Here is a 15218-nt window from a genome sequence, read left to right as displayed (position 1 = left end):
GGCTGAAACAATGAATAATTTTTAGTATAAATATATCCCAAATCTTACAAGTCATTCATTATTTCATCCACCAGCCCTGGCTATAATGTACTACATCACTTAAGAAATAAAACTTTAATGACTTAGATAAAAATGTTTTAATATTAACTTCCTTCCATATTGTAAAAATGTTAGTCTCTCTTTTCCAATTCTGAAGAATGCTATTCAAATTTAGAAGAATACATCTATTTAAGCCATTCCCTCAAAATTTCTGATAGACAGGCAAAAAAGGTTTGGTTTCAAAATAACAGCATCTGATATTTTAAAAAGTACTTTATAAAATACATGCATTAGAATTTATCTCTGCATTACTGCAAACAGCACAACATAATAAAAACAATAAAAATGTTTGGCTTTACCCTTTATACAATTAAAAATCGTTTTGATCTAAAGGATCAAAAGGTAGGCGACCGTGGATATTCACTAGAACCCTTTGTTTTCTCAACATCTTCATCTGTTTCTGGACTGCTTACCCTGGATGCTTTTTCTTGATTACTTCTATCAGTATCTGTTTTAGATTGTTTGATTTGTATCTCTAGCAGCCGTGATTTCTTGAATTGCCATCCATCATCCATGTCTAATGCTTTACGCTTAATTATCTGCTGTGTACAAGCTTGACTAGCTTCAGGAATGTCAGTGCATTCTACCATTAACGTCAGTTTGTCTACCATATCAAGATGGTGGCTGGTGTTACAGCAAGTTTTAGAAATACGCCTATTTTTCAGAGAGATAACACATGAATGAAGAAATTCAGAATCTGGAAATAAGGTTTGTAAAGCTTGACAAAGAAAAGTGTTCTCCTGAGGTTCTTCTGGGACATTTGTGTCTCCTAAACAAAATAAAACAACAGTTGAACATAAAGTATTTGCTGTGTAATTTTATATAATTAGTTGATAATTTAAAAAAGATTTTAACTAAACAATTGTACCAAATTATCTACAGTAAGAAAAATAAGCTATACATAATCACAAATTCCAATTTATAAATTTTTATCAGACTTTGCAGTGTATTCATATTTTTGGTTTCACTCAAATTTTGTGAGGCCACAGAATATTCTAAAAGAAAATTTAAGTTGTATTCTTTAATATGAATAACATAGCATAGCTATTGTAATACCATGTTCTTTGTTCAGTTCAGCTTAAGACACTAAGATAATGACTACGTTTAACCTCAAGGTGGACAAATTCATTGTAGTTAGTGTGGCTGGCTCAAAAATGAATGCAAATCAGTGAGAATTTTTTTAAAAGCATAGGGAATAATGATGTGGTTAACCTGTTGGTACCTGCTACTTGGATTTGTGCTTGTTTTCTTTTTTTAATTTCTTGTTTTAATTTGTTTACATCTTCCAGTAGTTTCTCTACTGCTCTCTCACTGTGTTCTACTTCTTTGCATATACTCTGCAAAATAAAATATGGGCATAGAATACAGTTTCAAGTTATGTATATAGTCTTGATTCACAAATAATACAAAATCTCTGGCAATACATAATATCAAATACCTTTATATAAATTGCCTTTATATAAATTTTATTGTGCTATTTCCTAGAGACCTTCAATAACAATAAGCACTTGTATGGTGCTGTAATTTATGTGTTACAAAATGCTTTTCAGATGAATGATTTCTCTTTTATCATGTCACTTTCTTTATACATCATAAAAACCTGAAGCAATATTTAACTCAGTTTCCAACTAAAAACATTGTACTATTATAAAGTGAGAGATGCCTACTTACAGCACACATTTAACATTAAGAAACTGACAAAAATGCAACAATGTTTCTACAAGTGTTGTATGTTCTATAAGAATTTCTAGGTATATAGTAGAGCTAACAAGGGACAAGGTTGTAGTCACTTCTTGGCCACAGCTGGCTACCCAGAGGGAACAAGTAGTTAGACCTATGGGGTTGCACAGTCACAGAGGATATCAAGCTCAATTGGCATAACATTCTACATGGAAGCACTGTTCCACATCCTACTTTGGTGATAGCAACTAGGATCTTAAAAGCTTGCAAGCGGCCATCCAGATGCAACAACAGGTCTCTCTTCATCCAGAGCAAATAAAAATGAAGAAAACACATGGAAACAATTAGTCCAAGGGACTGGTACACCATGCGATCCTCAGCCTATAAATCTACGAGACCAGAAGAACTAGATGGTGCTTGGCTACCATTGTCAACCACTCGGAGGGGATCTATGTAGGAGATCCTGGATAGAGTACGAGAATAATGTGGAACAAAACTCACAATCATTAAAAAAAAAAAAAGACCAGGTTTGCTGGTTGATAGAGCCTGGTGAAACCCCTGAGACTATAGCCCCTAGCTGCCCTTCAGGTCTGGAGTTGAACCCAGTCTTGGCATCCAGCCAAAGGACAGGCATATGAGCTCAACTTTTACATTAGGCGGATACGCTCCTTAGAGAGCTCAATCATGGGAAAATAGAAGGGCTGTATATGCAAAGACAGCTTGCGGGGCAGGAGTGCATGGGAGGGAAGGACACAGGGACGAGGTAATTATGGGGAGGAAGTGGGAAGCGAGCTGCTGCATTGTGGGAAATTGCAGTCAATGTCATGAGACAAAGTGTGAACTGTTGTGTGGAAAATGAATTTGCTCTGTAAACTTTCACCTAAATCACAGTAAAAAAAAAAGAAAAAAACTGACAAAAATGAAAATAGAGAAACTATTATTTATTGTTAGGAAAGCAAACTATTGATGTTAATTCCTATATGAGAAAGTATTTTTGAAAGCAATCTTGCTTTATATGTCATCAGTTTTAAAAATATAATTACTTTGACTCAGTAATTACACTTTGGGACTGTATCTTAACTAATGCGCAAAAATTTATATAAAATTTAGTATAATATCAAAACAAGTAACTAATGTCCAATCATAAGGACATAAATTTTAAGTTATTACAGCCAGTGTTAGTGGATACTTCTGAGGTGTCTGCCCAGCTTATTTCTCATGGAACTTGTTCATCCTGCTTAGAAGAGTTGGCCAGTATTCCCCTCACCTTTTTCTATACCCTACCTTTGACTACTTTTACCTACCTGAGGAGCTCTGGTGGCTTAGTGCCTAAGGCATTTGACTACTAATCAGAAGGCTGGCGGTTCAAACCCACCAGCCACTCCTTGGAAGGAAGATGGTGCAATCAACTTCTGTAGTTGATACTGCCTCAGAAACCCAAGGAGGGGTCACTATGAGCCTGATCCAACTCAACGGCAGTGAGTTTAGTCTTTGGTTTTACCTAGCTGACCCAAGTGGAACCAATTAGGTAGTCTCCTGGTAATTTGGAGATATTACAAAGTTAATCAGTAAATCCTAATCTCTTCAATAGAAGAGATCTAAACATAGAAACTGTGGTCTACCAATAGATGAAGACAAAAAACATCTGTAGAGAAATGAGGAAGGAAATCAGTGTGCAGAAACAAAGTTCTAAAGGCTTTCCAGCTCTTAATTTTAATTCTTTCCTGAAGCCCACAGTTCATGTGACATACCTCTATATTCCTCCATGTTACCCTAAGTTCGTATTTTTAACTGGAGTTCTAATGTACTGCTCTACGAAATATGTTGTTGTTATGTGCCGTGGAGTTGGACCCAATTCAGAGCGACCCCTCCTTGGGTTTCTGAGGTGGTATCACTACAGTAGATCACCCAAATTTCCTCTTGAGGAATGGCTGGTGGGTTTGAACTGCCAGCCTTCTGGTTAGCTGTCAAGTACCTTAGGCACTATGCTACCAGAGCTCCTTTAAGAAATATACTGCCATTAAAAATGACTAAAGATTAACTGTAGCAACATGAAAAATGTTTGATACAGCAAATGAAAAATCATGATACAAATTTATATAGCCCATGACTGTCAACTATATAGAGGTATACAGGAAGTCCCCAGGGTTATAACTGTGTCTTTAAGAATTTATAGGTCAGTTAGAACATGTGCACAAGGTTCTTATTTAGCCTTATTTTAGTGCAAGAAAAAGCTGGACTATATGACCATGAGACCACAACTAGATGGTGCCTGGCTACCACTGCCAACCACCAGAAAGGGATCCGTGCAGATGATCTTGGATAGAGTGGGAGAACAACGTGGAACAAAACTCAAAATCATAAAAAAAGATCAGGTCAAATGGTCTGATAGAGCTTGATGAGACCTGAGACTATGGCCCCTAGTTACACTTCAAGTCTGGAGTTGAACTCACTCCTATGGCTGACAACCAAATAGACAGACATATAGGGTGAACATTTACATCATGTAGATGCACTCCTTAGAAGGACCGATCATGGGAATATGCAAAAACTAAACTCACTGCTGTCGAGTTAGATCCACTTCATTGTTACCCTTCCTTTGGATTCTGAGGCAGTACCACTATGGAAGTAGATTGCCCAACTTTCCTTCTGAGGAGTCCCTGGTGGGTTTGAACTGCCAGCCTTCTGATTAGCAGTCAAATGCCTTAGGCACTGTGCCACCAGAGTTCCTACAGAAGGGCAGTATTTGCACAGGGAGATAGCTCTGGGGCAGGATTGCATAGGAGAGAGCACAGGGAAGAGATTAACTACAGGGAGGAAGTGGGAAGAGAGCTGTTAACATTGTGGGGAACTGCAGTCAGTATCATGAAACAAAATGTTTATGAACTGCTGTATGGCAAATGAATTTGTAAAGTTTCACCCAAATCATAATAAAAATGTATAAAAAAGAGAAAAGGCTGGAAGCCTTTTCAATGATTTAAAAGCTCCACAGGCAGCAAGTGAAAGTGATGTTGATGAATAATTTATTGTGAGCAGACGTTGGTCCAATCATTTCAAAGTGAATGCAAATTTACATACTACTAAAGGGTAAGTACAAATTATCCCCAAGTTGGACATTTGTAACACAGGGACTATATGCATTAGGAAAAAAAAAATGGAAGAGAGTGTGGCAAAGTGAAAATTATGTTAATATTTGGGATTCTGTATTACCATTCAAAAAAAAAAAGGTGTGTAGTAGTAAAAAACCGAACCAAACTTTCTTAGTGTTTTGACACTGTTAAGTGTATTGGCCACAGAAATACACCCCTCAGATCTCTTGCTGGGCGAGCACAGTTGACTTTCAACCCCAGCTGCTACTGTTTGTGCTTAGGCTAAGCCTCCTCCAGGCTGCTTCCAGTCAATGGTTTAGCACCGTGTGGGTATTAGTGCAAGTCCATTCTTCCAGGACCGGGAATTCCTCTAACAGGCTACTTTGTTTCAAAGACTCCTGTCTTAGCCGAAACTTTCCCAGAATGGCATTGCAGACTGAGACTCTTCCTACCCTCATTTACTCAGGTTTCAGATTTAAATGGATTCTAACAGTTCTTCTGTTTACCTGCTCTGTGTACTGTATCCTCCTCAGGCCAACAAATCTCTTATACACCTAAACTCATTTTGATGTCTACTTCTCAAAACACCCAAAATGACACAATTTAAGATACAACTTAATGCAGTGGTATATTGTATTGTTCTCCCTTTATTCTGTGAAAGGATTATATCTTTCTGCCTATTGCTATGGGACTTGCTTTGGTCAATGAACTGTGAATGGAAGTAACATGTCAATTCTGAGCAGAAGTTTCAAGACCCATTGTGGATTTCCACCAACTTTCTTGCTCTTTCCTTTTGCTATGAGAATAGCATGTTCCAGATAAGGACTGCTCCTTTAGCTCAGATCCTGGACTGAAGATATTTGGAATAGGAGTAGAGCTGCAGCCAACATTTGAGTATAAATAAATCTTTTTCCTTGTAAGCTACCAAGATTTTGGAGTCTTTGTTACTGCAGCAGTACTGACTAAACCTCCTCACTTATCAACTATTTAGTTATCTGACACTGCACATTTATGATGATAAAAAAATCTACTATCAGGCTATTTTGTCCATTAATAACATACATCTGGCAATAATGAATGCCGATATGTAAGGTGAGAATAACACTGGCTGTGATGGTTTAAGGTTATGTGTCAATTTGGCTAGGGCATGATTCTTAGTAGTTTGGCAGTTATGTAATGATGTGATCATCCTCCACTTTCACTTAATACCAATTTTTGCATTAACAACCTGGTGTTTGGAACCTAACCACATCAATAAGGAGTGATTTTAACAGAATAATATAAATCTAACAAAAATGTCAGGTTATTCTAAAAATTTTCATAATGATCAATTTTGATGTGAACTCTAGAAATGGTCTTTAAGTGTTTGGTATTTTAACTTACCTTTAACTCCTCTTGTAACGAAGCATACATTTCATTTATCTTATGTACCTCCTTTAAAGATCCATCTTCTTCAAAAAATTCAGAGCTATAAAAAAATGCCATTTCCTTGGGTAAACGGACATAACTCATTTTAATGATAAGGTGGAAAATTTATACATGGGGATTAAGGAAAGGTTCTTTTTTACAGGCTTTGTAGGGACTATTAATTTGTCAACCTACCTGCACACAGCAAAACCAACCTAAACATCTTCTTAACTTCATACTTAAAAGTATGTTAATACTTTTTAGCTTCTTAAGTACTATTCCAGTCATAAAAAAGAGGTTAAGTAAAATAAAGATTGTAGAATGGAGGAGAATAAAAGGTTCCTTTTTTGGCAGTTGGGACAGGCATCAAAAAAAATTATATATCAAACTTAAGTCAACACTGATTGAAATAGGAACTGATTTTATGTACCACAAAGAAAAACAAATACTACAGAAGACATGGTTTAGAATCAATGAAACATGGTATTCAATTCTATATATAGTACACTACTAAATACTGTGAAGACACAGACACAAGTAAAACCTAGTCCTTTAGCTTCATGTTTATACTCTAGCAGGTATCCTGTAGTACCAGTGTTGCTGTTTGGAATATGAATTATTCCTTTACTTAATGGCTACAAAAAAGTTATCCCTAAACATCCTATAGTATGAGTGAGAGTGATGGCTAAAGCCTGATTTTTTAAAAAATTTAATATACAGTCTAATTCATGGCTTTAATATTAATTTTGGAAAATTAATATCATTTTGAAGCTATTTATTCTACCCTAGAATAAGTATATTAAAATGTGTAGGATGTGCAACAAACTTCTCCCCTGCTTTTTGTTAAATTTAATTTTCTTTGATCTATACATGGGCAAGTGCTAGAAGGAAATATAGACAAAGTAAAAACTGTTTAGTTCACTAGAGTAATGTGATCATTACTCAGTTTTCTTCTCACTTTTCTTCTGCTGTTGTTTGGACAATAAAAAATTAATTTCAGAAAAAGAACAAGAGTTGTATGGGGAAGGAGTTGAAGAATCTCACCTGTGTGTTTTTACTGCTCGGCTAAAACCAGTAGACATACAGGAACCTGATACAGTTTTATAACCCAGTTGTTCAGACATGCCCAGATTGGCGACCACTAAAGGTACCCTATGAAAAAGTCTGAAGACATAAGTTTTAAAATATAAATAACAAACTGGAAGGTTAGCATCTATTATAGTCTATATATAAAAAATATTTACTAGACTACTTTTCCTATACAAGTTTAAAAGATAAACAAAAAACTCCCATTCCTTACTGCGTAACCAAGAAAGCATTTACTGACCCGAGGCAACTGACTTTTGAAAGTTATAAAATGTGCATGGAATAATTGTGTGTGTGGGGGAAATGGCTATTTTAATTATAAAAAAATAAGTATTGATATGACATTTATCTCTTCTGCAAATAATAAAATTAATTTTAGTGGAATTCTTGTATTTCATACAAATGTAGTTTATACAACTGCAGTGCAGAGGACTGTTTAGTATGGCTCTTCCAGCCATAGACTTCGTGGCTCTCAAGGATGACTGGGTAGAACTATGTAAATGTGAGGTGCTTGTGGCCCACCAATGGGATTGGATAGCTTGTTAACAATGTAAATGGCACGTGTGGGGCGTTTGAGGGGTGGGACTGTACATGGGGTGTGTGAAGCCTTGATGTGGGGATTGGTCAGTTTCGTCAATCCACTGGGCTTGGAATAGGCCTTCCCAGAGCGGAGGAGGTGGATCTCACTGCCATCAAGAGATAAGGTGCAGTGGAGCTCGTCCTTAAACCCAAGACCCCTGTGTTGAGATAGCAGAGAGAAAGCCGCATCAGAACCAAGATACTGGCACAAAACGGAGGTGGGCTTGTCAGCCCATGGAGTGAGAAAGCTGAATGCTTCTGGGCAGGAGGCTTGCAGTGGAGTGGGGTGTACCTATCAGCAAAGCTAAAAGAGCTCTATAACACTTCCACAAGCAGGGGAGAGCCCAGGCCAAGAAGGTAAAAGGCCAGAGACATGCATGCCTATGGGCATGGCAGAGGAGAGGCTGTCCTGATCAAATAACTGTATCATTCTTAAACCTAAATTGTAACCTGTTGCTTACCTAATAAACTCCATAATCATGAGTACTGTCTGTGAGTTCTGTGTACCCACTGCAATGACTTATCAAACCCAGCAGAGAAGTAGAGTGCTGTGGATGGACTTAGAATTGGTTAAAAAACTGGTCTTAGAATTGGTTAAAAAAGAAAAACAGTTGGAGAGTGGCAGCATGTCTGACCTTTTTCACAGGGATCAGCCTTGGGATGATGCTTATGGTGATTCTGTTTTCCCCTTGTGAAATCAGAGAAGGTTGGAGGACACCACCTCCATGTCCTTTTCTGCAACAACCTATGGGGAATCCCTGTTAAACTCATTTTGGTGGATCATTGAGAACCACCTCTACTGCTTTGCAGAGACTGTTAGAAAAGGTGCTCAAGTACCCAGGCTTAAGTTCAACATTATATCCTTTATCATCCAAAATGTAAAACACAAATATTTTTCCTACTTTTAATAAGCATATCTTCAGTGTCAGAATAGTAAGTCAGCTTTCCACACTGGGTTTCCTTATCTGACTTTCATTTTTCCATGTATAAAGAATAGATGATAAGACCTACCTCAGAGAGTTATTGGACAATCTAATTTGACTACCTGGTAAGGTAAAAAGTACCATAAAAACATTAGAAGTATTTTTCTATCAGCTTCCAATAGCCAATGACTGGCCAAAATTTACCCTTCTTGAGGTTTATGTAAGGCATGTTCCAACCGATGAGTAGAGCAGCTTTCTGTTGTTATACTTGGTGTTAGTAGCAGAAAAACAAGTTCCTGGTTTGAAAAATGCTTCATTAAGTTTTTGTGAAGCAGTCTCTCTCTGAATGTCATAATCTGATCTGAGTGACGTCGGAATTTGTACCAACCTACCACATTCTGAAAAAATACAGAAAAAATATCAGGTGTGTGTCTTAATGGATATAATTATTTTGTGTCTTACTGCTATAATTAAGCAGAAAAACTGACAACCTTAAAAGATGACTTTCTTAATGTTTAGGAAGATAGCATATACTTTACTTTTATAAAGTATGCAAACTGACCTTCAGTTAAATTACTTCCCACTCAGTTACAGTGTTTCACTGGAATTTTGTTCAAGATAGAGTAGGGGAGAAAGTAGATTCTAAATGTCCTCTAGTTTCTTTTATAACACTTGTTAGCTCGAAATCTTACTCCTTAGTTAAAATTTAAATGAAATAAATGCCAGCACCATTTTTCACTTAATAGTCAATCTCTTCCTGAAAATAAGTTAACTTCTATTATGGAAACTTAGTTTGTTAAATAAGTAAGTTGGATCTGTATTTTTTACCTGAGATTTAGAGGAGGATAATAGAGAGTTAATTTTGAGACAGAATAAAATCATGTTTAGGGACTTGTAAAGTGTAACATGGTACCCAAATATGTTGTATTAATAAATCTAATTTGAATGGAAAAATAAAATTTTTAGTAATTAGAAAAAAAATTTTGATTGCTTAGCAATCTGACATGTTCAGCAACTAAGTTTTATATTTGCATATGTTTAAACTGAAGAAATTAAAATTACTTCTTTTCTTCTTAAAACATTTTTATAGGTGTATTTTAAAATACGAAATAAAATTGGAAAAAAAGCCTAAGCACTTTCAACAGAGGATTATAAAAAATAATTCCTATATTGAAACCACTATTATTCTCAAATCAGAGAGCAAAAAGTTTTAAGAGGAAATATATGGTACCTAGAAAAAATTTTTTACTTGGAAAAAAAAAATCCATTTTCATAATTTAACATTTTAACTGAATATCAAGTATGCTGTGGGGGATTCAAATTAAGTGCTGTATAGTCCCTGCAATATAAAAAATAGTAACTGCAAGCTAAGGAAACTAAACATAGATGTTTGTCTCTTTAAAATAACAGTAATAGATTAAGTGCTAAAATAAATGAAGAAGTAAAGGAAGAGATCAATACTAATGATCACAGTGAAGGAAAGATAAGGACAAAACTCACTCATTTTGTTTTCAGAGCAATTCCTTTCAATTTCTGTAAAACACAATCCTTTCTTTACATGCCTTATGAGATATTATGAAAATAAATACTGCTTAAAACTTCTGTCAAAGTATTCACATTTATAGGAGCCAAAAATAATGCATATAAGTACCCTTACACCCTCCAAAAATTACACAGGTGTATCAGGAAATTTTATGATTACTTGACATAAAACTATAATACCTTTTTGACACTAGATAGTATTTTCTTCAGTGCTTGCTCATTTACTTCACCTAAAGAATTGTAAAACCTGTAAAAGCGAAAAAGGCCACAAAATTAAAGACATTTCAAATAAGCTAAAAGTATAAATGATTTTATTAGTCCTTCATATTTTTGTTACTCGTAACCAAACTACCCAGCCAAATCCATGCACCCATTTGCCTGAGATGAAATCCTAAAATAAAATTGTAAAATTAATAGACTTAAAGTGGTAGAAACATTTAAGTCGTTAAGCAGTGATAAAGGAAAACAGGTGGAGAAACTTATCAAGGGAAAAGTCTAAGCATCTCATTTTTTACCCTAAAACAAGAGAAGAAACTACCCACTAAATACAGATGTTAGAAACTAAGCTCTTCATACAGCCACTATGTAATTCATGCATAATTTATTAAAAATGTTTTTTACAATATTGATACATATAAAAAACACAACATGAGTTATGAAGCAAAATAACAAAAGAACAACTTACTCAGTGCTAATCTATTTTAGAAGTAAGACAACAAAGCCAAGCCAAATCTCTAAAAAGCTGTATTTGTATCAGATGACAGTGGTTTCACGGGTAGTTACTTTTTAGGGGGTTAGGTGTGAGTTTAGCAGTCTTTGTTCTGTAGTTATAATGTCAAAGATGTAGGAAAAATAGGATGATAATGGCTAAAGATTCCAAAGCATTTATTACTTCCAGCTTTTTTTCCCTTCCAAAATAACTGAAGATTGCAAATACTATGTTCTTCCTTTTAGTATTCATTAAGATCAACATTGCTATTTTCTATGATGCTAAAATATCTTTCTTATATAAAATCCTCTATAAATAACATTTATTGGAATAGGCTTTTACTGATGATTCTAATTTGTATACTGCAAAAATTTTGTCACATAAAACTGAAAAAAAAAAAGACCTTGATAGGCAAAATGTTTTTGTTGTTGTTTACTTAAAAGCACTTACATTAAAAATTTCCCATTAAAAAATAACATAAAAATAGACAAAATGTTCTACCTACCAAAGGAGGCTATTAGGCTGATCAAACTGATCCCTCCATTTCACCCATATATAGTTCCTACAGGAAAACTCTAAATACAAGAATTTATTCATCTATTGCTTTAGCACGGTCCACAGCTGAACTTCTCCAACTGGAGCATTAAGGTACATAAGAAACCATAGGATAGCAGTGTACATCTTCTATAGAAGAATCAATTTTACTTAAAGTTTTTGGGGGAGATATGGTGTATTTTTAAATAGAAATAAACTATGCAGTAGAAATGTAAACTGCACAATTTTTTTTTCTGTTTTAAAAATTTTTTATTGTGATTTGGGTGAAAGTTTACAGAGCAAATTCATTTTCTGTACAGCAGATCACATACATTTTGTCTCATGACATTGACCAGTTTCCAACAATGCAACAGTTCCCCTCCCATTTCCTCCCCATAATTACCTCTTCCCTGTCCCTCCCACATACTACTGTCCCCCCAACCCCAGCTGTCTCCCAGCCCTTCTATTCTCCCATGATTGCTCTCTCCAAGGAGTTTATCTACCTAATGTAAATGTTCAGCTCATATGTCTGTCTTTTGTTTGGCTGGAAGCCACAGGAGTGGGTTCAATTCCAGACCTGAGGGGCAGCTAGGGGCCATAGCCTCAGGGGTTCCCACCAGGCTTTATTAGACCAGCAAACCTGGTCCCTTCCCCCCCCCCCTTTTTTTTTAAATGATTTTCAGTTTTGTTCCACATTGTTCTCCCTATCTATCCAGGATCTCCTACATAGATCCTCCTCCGAGTGGTTGACAGTGCTAGCACGGTGTGCATATATCTGTTCTTGTCTTGGTTCTCAACTTGTTTAGGATATATACCTAGTAATGGAATTGCTGGGTTTCCCACATTTTTGCTGGTCCTATACTTAACCAAACATGATGTCCTTTACTGATGTGTCCAAAGTAAGTGAGCTGAGGTCTCTCCATCCTAAGTTTGGACTTCAATGGGCTATTTCTCAGGTCCTTCCCCAGACTTCTTAGTTAAGCAAATCAGTTTCAGTGTATTACAGTAGGGCTGGCAAACTCTTTAGTAAAGGGCCAAATAGTAATTATTTTAGGCTTTGCAGGACACATACAGTCTTTGTTGCATATTGCTCTTATTTTCTTACAACTTAAAAGATGTAGAAACCATTCTTCGCACAAGGGCCATACAAAAACAGGTCACAAGGGCAATACTATGCCAATGCTTGTAGGAGAGCATAAAAATGGGTATAAAGCTTACTGAACTTAGACCCTAAGAAGTGTGGTATCAGAAGATTCTGCTTTTTAACATGTTCACTATATTATTTTTAACAGGAAACAACAGCATCGTGTACTGAAAAGAGCTCTGAATAGAAACTGAGAAATCTGATTCTTCTCATTTTTGTCCTACTATTAACTTAGCTCTTTGGCCTTGATTAAAACATTAACTTTCTAGATCTATTATTTTGTGGTTAAGCAAAAATGTTAATAACCTGAAAAGTGGTTCTCAGTCTGCCCCCTTAACCCCTTTGTTCTGTAAGAGCTAAAAAGCTCAAGCATAGGTTTTTCATAACTGGATAATGAGAAACTCATAATCGCTCCAGCTCTAAGCCTAGTAAATTGGTCTTATTAAGATCTTAGTATTATTGATTAGTAATATCAATAGATATTGAATCAGTCACTTTCTTTTCACTCTCCCTCTTAATCTTTCACTGGTCCAGAGGATCCCTTAAGGCAGTCTAACCAAGAATCCCTCAGCCATTCAACAAATATTTTATTATGCCCATTTTTCCTAAGGCACTACAGAAGCTGTACTTTTCTGGTATAGCAGTTTATGACTACAGCTTTTTCTACCACTATTCAACCAAAGATCTTTCTCACGTTAGTCATATGCTCCATGACAGCTCTTAACACAACCTTTGTGATGTTTACAGTGACTAAGTGACCATAAGATAGTAATACTTTTTTTCATGTATGGTTTATATAAATCATAAAACTGTTTTATTAAAACTACACCATATGCTGATTACATGGATGTTTTTATGTTTATGTTATAGCTCAATAAAAAGTATTTAAAATTACAGTATAGTAAGGCTAACAGTACTACTACCATCTGTAGACCTAAGAACTAAAGCTTTCTTCCTAGAAGGCAAATGAAAGAAAGTCAGGTGAAGAACCTAACCGGTTAACAGGAAAAAGATAACATTAAAAAAAATGATAAATGAAGAAATAATTGGTAAAATAAACAGGAATAAAAGGGTAGGAATAAATGGCTGCTGTTGATTATCTATGAGATTGTGTCAGAGAGAGTTTATAATATGCAATGGAGTGACTTGGTATGAAAAGGAAAAGCAATCACCAAGGTAAAGCTTGTACCTAGGAAAAGCAGTGGAGACAAGTTAAAAGTAAGGAATATAAATGCAAGATAAATAACCAGTAGATAGGACTGACAAAGCCCAGGTGAATTTTCAGGTATTAAATACATATATTTTCATTTTCATCAGCATCACCATACATATCTGGTAACAAAGATATTTGCTAATTTTAAAAATCACTTCACTTGTATAGAATAATTTCCATGATGACCATTTCCTTGCTCTTACTAATATTACTCACCTAAAAAGCTGATAGCATGGAATGTACTTCTGAATGTCTGAGGAAAAAAGGATTTATAATTATGATTACATTAATAAAATTGTCATTTAAATAACATATACTGTACTCTTACTTCATGCCAGAAAGCACATTACCATTGACTGTGTCATTTAATCTGTAAAACAAACTTGTGAGATAGATGCTATCATTCTTTGCATTTACATATGAGGCAAGAAACAAAGAGAAATTAAGTGGTTCACCCAACTCCCAAATCAGTGGTGGGCAGGTCAAATTCAAATCTTGAGGCTCTTCACAACCACATTGCTGTATTCCTTCTAAATAATGGTTCATTCACTTCAGTGCAAAAGTTCAAAGTTCTAAATTTTCACTGAGTTCTAAGGAAGTTATTATGCACTAATTTTACCCAACTGATAAAAGCAACTGTTAAAGGGATTATCTTTTGTCATTTTAAGTGGTTTTTAATGAGATTTGTCAGTGTTATCTATAAACTAAAGAATCAAAAAAAAATCTTTTAAGTTTTATTCTCCTGTCAATAGTAATTTAAATAGGAAAAGTGATCATCCTCTTTAGACATTTTTCTTCTAGCAAATGCACCTATTACCCTCAGATAAATCCTGTCTGGAAAAATCACTAAGAACAATCTTTGTAACTCATAACTGGCAAACCATACTCTGTTGTACATACGGGAAAGTATAAAAATAATGGAAATGCCATCTCTACTTAACCAAAGTAATATAGCAAAGTATCAATCTTGGATTTTGTATGTTAGTAATCTGTTTTACAGTAATTCAACATTTTAAAATAATTCGCATAAATACTGAAGTGTTCCTGTAGCACACTTGCCTGGTACCTTAATGGTGCCTAGCACAATGTTTGTTGTTATGTGCCATCGAGTTGGCCCGACTCATAGCAACCCCTCCTTGGATTTCCGAGGTGGTATCACTATGGAAGTAAATTGCCAACCTTCCTTCCAAAGAGTGGCTAGTGGATTTGACCC

The 15218-nt window shown here is 35.4% G+C and overlaps 1 protein-coding gene across 1 annotated transcript in view; it reads right to left on the bottom strand.

Moving 5' to 3' along the window:
- Positions 1–434: 434 nt before the first annotated feature.
- ABRAXAS1 (abraxas 1, BRCA1 A complex subunit) overlaps positions 435–15218 on the bottom strand; it is a 22208-nt gene continuing 7424 nt past the window's right edge. The window contains exons 3-9 of the mRNA XM_007946805.2: positions 14222–14258; positions 10586–10652; positions 9068–9261; positions 7320–7439; positions 6252–6336; positions 1322–1436; positions 435–868 (exon numbers count right to left, since the gene is read on the bottom strand). Coding sequence (XP_007944996.1) covers positions 435–868; positions 1322–1436; positions 6252–6336; positions 7320–7439; positions 9068–9261; positions 10586–10652; positions 14222–14258 — 1052 coding nt within the window. The remainder of the gene's footprint in view (positions 869–1321; positions 1437–6251; positions 6337–7319; positions 7440–9067; positions 9262–10585; positions 10653–14221; positions 14259–15218) is intronic.

The sequence above is a fragment of the Orycteropus afer genome, unplaced genomic scaffold (assembly GCF_000298275.1).
Source record: "Orycteropus afer afer isolate SDZICR_OR568_19922 unplaced genomic scaffold, OryAfe1.0 scaffold00172, whole genome shotgun sequence".
Taxonomy (NCBI): Eukaryota; Metazoa; Chordata; class Mammalia; order Tubulidentata; family Orycteropodidae; genus Orycteropus; species Orycteropus afer.
This window is presented reverse-complemented; position numbering and strand designations above follow the sequence as displayed.